At 41.7% G+C, this 8,810-nt stretch overlaps 1 protein-coding gene across 1 annotated transcript; it reads left to right on the plus strand.

Moving 5' to 3' along the window:
- Positions 1–278: 278 nt before the first annotated feature.
- Positions 279–1,034, plus strand: LOC145988128 (uncharacterized). The gene has a single exon (XM_083122959.1). The coding sequence runs from the start codon at positions 279–281 to the stop codon at positions 1,032–1,034; it is 756 nt and encodes a 251-aa protein (XP_082979085.1).
- The last annotated feature ends 7,776 nt before the right edge of the window (positions 1,035–8,810 follow it).

The following is an 8,810-nucleotide window of genomic DNA, read 5'->3' on the forward strand; positions in this document are numbered from 1 at the left end:
CGCTTGGGCAAGGAAGTAGTAAGGAACAAATAATATCCAATGGCGAAACTTTTAACAGGGCTTACGAAATCCATTACAGCTACTCCTTAACCAAAGTAGAAGAGAAAGCTGTAGAAGAAGGGATTAAGAGGTCTGTTGAATTAACTACTTTCCATAGTACGCCCAAAGTTAAAGCTCAAGTTGCAGACATTCCTGTCGTTTGCTTACTCGACACTGGGAGCGAGGCTTCGTTGTTAAATTTCGACATTTGGATGGAACTACTTGAGAAATACAGGGGAATGAAACTACAGAAGGATCCAGAAATTCGAATAGTTGGAGTAACCGGTTCGAATCGGATAAGGATTTGTGGGAGAAGGGATATTAGCATTAAATTTGGAGACCAAGAATTGAACACTGAAGTATTTGTGATAAAGAAGTTAGGTGTTGATGTTTTACTGGGCATGCCGTTTCTTAAGCCCTATGGAGCCAATATCTGTTTGTTGGAGAACGAGTTGACACTGCAAAGTAGCTGCACCCCGCTCACTGTTAATATAGATTACGACGGAGGCAAGGAAGCCAGAGTAAACCTCGCTGTGTTGGATAAGTGGAGTGCCAGTGAAGATAAAATTAGGGAAAAGGTTGAAGAAAGTCAGTTCTTGTCCAAGAGTGAACAGGATAGTTTGTTCCATTTGCTTATGAAATATCACCATGTATTTTCAGAAAGACCTGGCTGTGCTAGAAACGTTCAGTGTGAGATATGGTTGAAGGATTTAGAGCCAGTGTTTAGGAAGCCTTATCCGATCCCTGTTGCCAAGCGTGAAGCTTTAGAAAAGGAACTAAATCTATGGAAGGAATGGGGAGTCATTCAACCTTCGAATTCTGCCTATTTGAATCCTTTGATAGTAGTGGATAAGCCTCAAGGACAAATACGCCCGTGCATTGATTTTCGCCAGCTCAACAACAAAATGATAGTTCCAAGAAGCTCCGTCGAACCCATCCATGAGTCTTTGCAACGTTTCCGAGGATCCAGGTACTTATTTTGGTCCAGAGATTGAGGAGTATATTACCGTGTATCTGGATGATTTACTTGTTCACTCCAAGACGCTTCTAGAGCATTTACAGCATTTACAATTGGTCATAGAACGATTGAGAGAATGTGGGATGACCATTAAATTAAGGAAATGTGAATTTGTCAAAAAGGAGATTCGCTTTTTAGGGCATATAGTATCAGGAGACGAAGTAAAACCTGACCCTGCTGGTAATGAAGCCATTTTGAGATTTCCTCGGCCAGCCTGTAGGAAAGACCTCCGGAAGTTCTTAGGTCTTGCTAATTGGAGAAGAAAATTTTACCCTGGATTAGCACAGGATGTAGAACCCTTAAGTCACCTCCTAAGGAAGGATGTTAAGTGGAGCTGGGGTGAAGAGGAAGAACAGGCGTTCCAGAAAATTAAGATTACGTTAGTTACTACTGGTGCATTGTCTCAGCCAGACTTTAATTTAAGCTTTTGTCTACAGTGCGACGCCTCTGCTAAAGGGCTAGGCTGCATATTGTTCCAAGAACCAGAGGGTGGCGAGAAAATTGTAAATGTTATCCAATATGCAAGTCGAAAACTGAGGAACAATGAGAGACATTATTCCATCCATGAACTGGAGTGTCTGAGTATCATTTTTGGTGTGGAGAAATTTTCTGTTTATCTAAAAGGCCTATCATTTAAAATATACTCGGACCACAAGGGACTCGTCTGGTTAAAAAACTCTCAGGATCTTAATAGCAGGTTAACTAGATGGGCTTTGAAACTACAGGCTTACCAATTCCAGATTATTTACGTCAGAGGAAAGGATAATGAGATAGCTGACACTCTTTCCCGGTATCCTGTGTCCGATTCACCAGAAGGAGATTCCGAAGACACTTTTTAAGGTGAACTATATTTGGCAAGAACGGGAAGAAACTGAGGAACTGGAAAAGTGGATTGAAGCTCAGAGGGAGGACTTGTTTTGTCAAAGCTTCTTGAGCATCTTGGAAGCTCCAGAAGAGACTGATACCATTACTCAAGGTAGAACTAGGAAGAATTATTGTCTACATGGAGGTTTATTGTTCAGAAGAGTTCAGGGTGAATCCATTATTTGGAAGCTTTGTGTGCCGGCAATATTTGTTTCCCAGATACTTAGAGAAAATCACGATAACCTAGGACACTTTGGCATTACAACAACCAAAGCTAAAATAAAATATAGATATTTTTGGCCCAAACTATCCGGAGATGTTATTCGGTATGTTAAGGACTGTGAGATGTGTGCCAAGACAAAAATGGATAAGATAGGAATCCTGAGAGAGAAGCTTCACATTTCACCCAAGGACCCTCATGAGATGCTGTCTATTGATATTATAGGCCAGCTACCAACTTCCCATGGGTTCTCCTACATTTTTACCGCCGTTGACATTGGCACGAAATTCGTTTCGGCCTATCCTCTGAGGAGAGCTACATCTCAGGAGATCGTGAACTTATTGGAGAAGACGTATTTTGCTCACTATCCTCGAGTAAAAGTCATCCTCTCAGACCGAGGTACCCAGTTCACTTCGACAACCTGGAGCGAGTATATGAGAAGGAAGGGCATTACTCATGTCTGCACTACAGCCTATCATCCCAGCAGTAATGTGGTAGAGAGAATTAACCAAGAAGTCGTCCGTCTTTTGCGGCTGTTTTGCTACAGAGAGCATACTCGTTGGGCCACCTTCATCAATGATGTGGTTTGGTTATTGAACAATTCCGTCTCCTCTGTTACGGGATATGCTCCTTCTGAACTTTTCTTCAATAGAGCCATCCCGGAGGAAACTCATGAAAGGTTTTATTGGCCTGTACCACAGGATGAGAAGACGACTTGGGCCTTTAAATTATATCAAGCTCAAGGGAGAGAAAAAGCCCAACAGAAGAAGAGAAGAGTGAAGAATCAAGGACAAGCATTGATCTTGAAGGAAGGAGATCTGGTCCTAGTGAAGAACCGTAAGCTGAGCTCCAGTCGTCTCCAAACCATCTCCAAACTCTTCGAGGTGTACGTCGGTCCATACATCGCTACCCAGATGAGGGACAACTCCGCACTTCTCCTGCAGCCGTCTACAAAGGAGCCTATAGATCGGGTTAACTACCAGAACCTAAAGAAGTTCACCTGCTCCCAGGAACGACGGAGAGAAATACTCGGAGAAAGCCAGATTTCTTGTGACTAGTGTGGAACGTCAAGAGTTGTCAGTGAATTGTTTATGAACATTAAGTGAAGTTTTGAAAATTTTCACAATTTTTCTATGAAAGAGAAAATCGTTCAAATTTTCTCGTAGGAAGCGGGGCAATTGTAACGTGTAGCAGTGTTCACGTTACAAGGATGTATATAAACTTAATATTTTCCTTTGTTTGGTATTTATAATTTTTGGGTGTTAATGGTTAATTACCAAGAAAAGTGGAACCCACCTCGTATATAGAGTATACATCCAGATGTTAAATATAAGTTCAAAGAGTTTGTTTCTTTCTGCCAGCAAGCTGAGCTGGAGTTTCTTTATCGGTGACAACAATGCGAGAAAACAATCGCTATTGTGTAGAAGCCAGGCAGACTCAACTTTATGTAAACGTTGAAACCGGGAAAAAGACGAAAGATTAGGCTGTCTTTCCCACGCTATATCTGTCGTGTCCCTTGGCGGACAATAATTTAACTAATATCATATTAATCCCTGATTCTTTTACTTCAAGACGGTGTAATCAGAATTTAGTTACGTTAAGGTAAACGAAAGTTATGCCCGCGCAAGACAAAACCTGTATTTAAAAGAAAATTTTGCTTAACATTTTAACGTTGTAAACTTTCTTTCTTTTCTTTGTTGTCTTTTCGCGTGGCCGTTGCAGGGAGAGAGGGGAGTTGGAAGAAGCCTTACTCACTAGTCAAATTAAATGCTGAGTGTAACAATTAAAATTATATTGCATGTTTAATATCCACAAAAGGGTAAAAATAATAATTTCTGTATATAGCTAATTATGTTCCTCTTTGATATTTTATTAATATGTATTTTATTGTAATGTAAAATTGAGGTAAAGATAAAAGTTGGTAAATCCTTCACGGCACCGAGAAATCCTATATAAGCAACAAAGCTCGGTGGCCCGTGGATTTTCTTCTTTGGGATTTCGATCCTGACAGACGTATTGTTTGCCCAGGGCAGCAAGAAGAGAGGAGACCAGATGCAGAGAAACGTTTACGAGCAACGCCGAGGAGGCGGACCGCCATTCGTCCGACCACGGAATTCAAGGAAGCCATTGACCAAGGGACAACGAGAAACCCATGAACTCTGGAAGCAGGAAAGGAAGAAAATTAGAGACCGAGAGAAGGAGGAGGCGAGGAAGAGAGAAGAAGAAGAGCGAGAACAGGCAGAAACAACACCAAAACCTGGCCAGCCTACCAGAGGGAATGAAGAAAACTTCATGCCAAAGTCCAAGGAAGAACAACCAAAACCAGACACTCCACGCGAGATGCAAACCAAGAAAAGGGAATACCCCTGCGACTCTTCCGAAGTAGAAGAAGACATAGACGAGCCATTCATACATCCTAAGAAGCCAGTACGAGCTAGGTCACCACCGATAGTCAAGCCAATCGACACAACAAACACGTATCAAACGTTCTCAGACCACGATGAAGAGACAATCGAGCGACTGACAGCCAAGTTACCAGCAGTCTACATCTACAACGCAGATAGAAGCCATCAATTTGTCACTTCGGTGACAAAGGTAATAGATGACAAACAAGCCACGATCCGAATTCTACATGATGGAATGAAGATACAAGCCAACACCAGATCAGCATATAACAAGCTCATTAACCACTGCAAAGAGCACTCGCTCAGCTACGCCACCGATAAACCACGCCGAGAGAGGCCTGTCAAAGTAGTACTCCGACATCTGCCAATCGACCTACCAACAAAAGAAATACAGACAGAGCTAGCAGCGCAGCACTACCAAGTAGAACAAGTCCAACAGATGAAGAGAAGAGATCCGAAAACCTTCATCAAAACACCGATGCCACTGTACTTAGTTACATTGAAGAAAGGCGAGACAACAAGAAATATCTACAGCCAAGATCACCTTCTGAACTATGAGATGAAAGTGGAACCATACCGCTCTCCAGGTATACTGCAATGCCATAAATGCCAGAGGATAGAGCATTCCCAGAGCCAATGCATGGCTCAACCAAGATGTGTGAAATCTGCAAACAATCATTTCACAGCAGAATGCCAAAAGAAAGACCGAAAACTCCCTGCAAGATGCTGCAACTGTGGAGGAAACCATCCGGCCAACTACAGGGGCTGTAAAATGTTCCAATCAGTACATCAGATGAAACCAAAACCCAAGCCAGATGATGGGAAGGAACAACAGAAACAACTACCATTCAGCTTACCACAAGAGAAGCCACCAGCGCAGACTACACCACCGACTTCCATGAACTATAGCCAGACACTTCAGGTTCCAGCCGAAGAGCAAAAAGAGACAAATGAACTCATCAAATGGATACTGGCAAAACTGCAAGACCAGAAAATAAGAACGCTCATCAGAACGGCGAAAGACAAGATAGAAACGACGAAGAACGAATCAGATAGAACCGTCGCAGCCCTCCAGGCACTCGCCGAGTTCGTCACAGAAATATTCTAAACAGACAACCAACAATAACTCAGATATAACACGAAATGTCATAGCAAAACGGCCCTTTGTGGACCACTAACTAATGATAGGCCCTTTTGAGGACCAAAATTCTGTCGGCCCTTCTAAGGACCACAACACTCAGTTCGTAACTGAACTGCCATCACAGACCGAACCTCGAGCGACAGTTGCAGAGGTAACAGAAACCAAATCATCGCACTACGCCACTACCACAACTATAAAACAGATGGGAGTCAAGGAAACGATGCTTCTACAGAAAAACTTCAAGAAAATGCAACGGTGCAACGGTGCAACGGCCCGTGGCCTTTTGTATTCGAACTCCAGATAAATACGGAACTCGTATTACCGTCTTTTCTTTTCACACCCGTATTTCTGCGCTTACTTCCACGTCGCTACTAGGAATTAGTTTATTCTGGATTATCGTTAGGACAATTACTTAGCTCTTCTGGTCAGAAGGCTTATGTTCTCTCGGTTCTATGCCCCTGGTCAGGGGATATAATTGAGAGGATTGTGCTTGTCGTAGGATACACCAGAATTCGGGATCGGTCGATAGACTGTTAGTAGTCAACGTTTGTGTCCCTGGTCAGGGAACACCTTTTCTTATTCTGTGGTCGCGGATTAATTTTCAGTTCTCTGGTCAGAGGCTGAAAAGAGAAAAGGAAGTTGGGTACTTAACTGAATATCGACAGAACCTAGTGGGAAAAAGGATTGTCGATTACTTATAGAATCTTGGTCAAGATCTATAAGTACATTGAGAACCTTTGACCTAGAATTACGAGGGACCTTACATCGAGGATTGAAGAAGCCGGAATAACCCGAACCTTGAGCCGAGGAGACCCAAGCCCCGAAGCGATACTGAGTGTGAAGCCGAGGCTCAATAGACCCATCGAACCAAGTACGATCCAGGGCGGATCCTTACAAACAATGTTCAACAATGAAGAATTTTGCTGCTTTACCAACGGTGAAAAACAGCCCAGAACGCTACAAAAATCGAGTGCCGTTACTTACCACAGAAAGTAAAGGATTTAATTTTGTGTGGGAAATGGTGTCAAACAACCCTACTTAATGTTTAATTCAACGGATAAAACAATATCTAGAATATTCCTCGCATGAATAATTGACCTTACGTTTTGTCCTTAAATTGACCCCTGTAGATCAACAGGGTTTTATGTTCAGTTAACATAAGGCGAAATGGTAAAAGGCGAAACGGCAGAATTTGTAGGTGAGTCAGGACATGAATGAAACTTGAATAGTAAAAATAGTAACATAATAACAAATAATTATCATCATCATGGTTATAATTATTATGCAATAATAACTATTAAACACTAATGAAAATAATCCAATTTTGTTCCAAATGTATTATTATTATTATTTGGATGACTCAGTGCCACAGGTGACTAAGCGACACCGAGGGACATTTTGAGTTATGAAGTGAAATGGGTGGAGAATCACATATTCTGTGTGCCAAACGTGACCAAGGACCATACTCTATCTGCAACGTGCTGCCACCACCGAGCAACTGTGGCACTACAACGAACACTTTCCGTCGTGCACCAGACATGACTAATGTGAGGGAAGGTGGAGGCTGTGATGGCTTGTCAGACTCAGACATTTCTGGTGCTAGTGACGACGATAAAACTTATCAACCGGAAGAAGAAAGTTCTACTACTGTTTCAGGTATATCTGTTTGCTGCTGCAGTGATATAAAATTTGGTGCTGGTGGGTAGAAAAATCTATAAAATTACTATGAAATGTGGGTGGCACTTACTGTTCGGAATTGCTGTGTTCACACCAATGTACCCCTACGTCGCAATTAAAGCTGGGCCCGTTCCGAAAGTCGCACGAGTTTAACGCGTTAAACGAGTTATGGTAACTGGCTGTCCCATAAGTGCTTCCGTGCGTTTCGTGAGTTTCATTATGCTGTCCCAAAAGTCGCATTCCGTGCGTTTCGTGCAAGAACGAGATTCACCAAATGCACGGGCCAGGAGGCTGGTTTGTTCCGTGAGAACCGTCTGCTCTTTGCAGATAAAGCGCGTGCTGATGGATTCAAACTGCACTAGTTCGGAAAATGTATTATAATTTTAACAGAGACCGATATGAAGCAACGTGCACAAGATGAGTATGCCTTGACCTTTCTTAGAATGTGATTAAAATGAGTAACAGTGTCCACAGTAGAGTTTATTTTTGCCATAAGAACATTCCTTCCGCTGACGCCATGCGGAAACTTTCTCCAAAAAAAAGCTGCGCTTGCGCTTTCGCCTAGAGTGTCCCATAAGTCTGTAAAATAACTGGTTTCACCAGATTCACGAGCCCAGTTATATTCGTTGAATGCGTTCGTTTCGTTAAGACTTTCGGAACGCACCCGCTGTAACGTCACGGGGATGGAAAATTCAGGTATGCAGTTTTTGTAAGTAGTTAAGGCCGTACTAAAGGCAATTTTGTGGTAATTTTTGGTAATTTTTCGATAACAGATGGCAGCACCGTTTGCCATGGCAACCGTGGGCCATGTTGCCAGATCTCCGCGTAAATATAACGAAGGTACATACATACAGGTAGGTCGATTAGGGTACTCGATGTGAGATGACGCCATATTGGTTAAAGGTGAGTTAGTGAATTAAAAAAAGTAGTAAATCACGGAAATTGATAATCATGAGATTTTAGTTATATGTTCTTCTTACAGAAATAAGCAATATATCATCAGTGGAGGGTAGTAATAGTCGAAATATTCATATAAAATCCGTTGTTTTATATTAAGTATTTGTTTTAATATTTAGAACGCAGAGAAGAAAATGCAATAATGAGTGTAGTTAAATATTAATATAAAATTCGTTGTTTTATGTTCAGTATTTATTTTAATATTCAGAACGCAGAGAATAAAATACAATAATAAGTGTAGTTAATTCAAACACGAAACTGACCAAGTGAGGACAGTAATTGAAATAATTGAAAAATTTTGTGAATAAGTTTGAAGCAAATGCGGCGTTCACTCAGACACGTATCCAAGGGGGGCTCAGTGGGCTAGAGCCCCTCGAAAGTTTTCGGTTTACACTTGATAAAATGAGGCTTTTTGGTTTCTTGTGTGTGTGGAATAAAATAATGTGACGAAAATTTAAGGAGAGAAATAATTATTGAGGCAAGGTAAAT

Source organism: Lepisma saccharinum, chromosome 5, assembly GCF_977018435.1.
Source record: "Lepisma saccharinum chromosome 5, izLepSacc3.1, whole genome shotgun sequence".
Lineage (NCBI taxonomy): Eukaryota > Metazoa > Arthropoda > Insecta > Zygentoma > Lepismatidae > Lepisma > Lepisma saccharinum.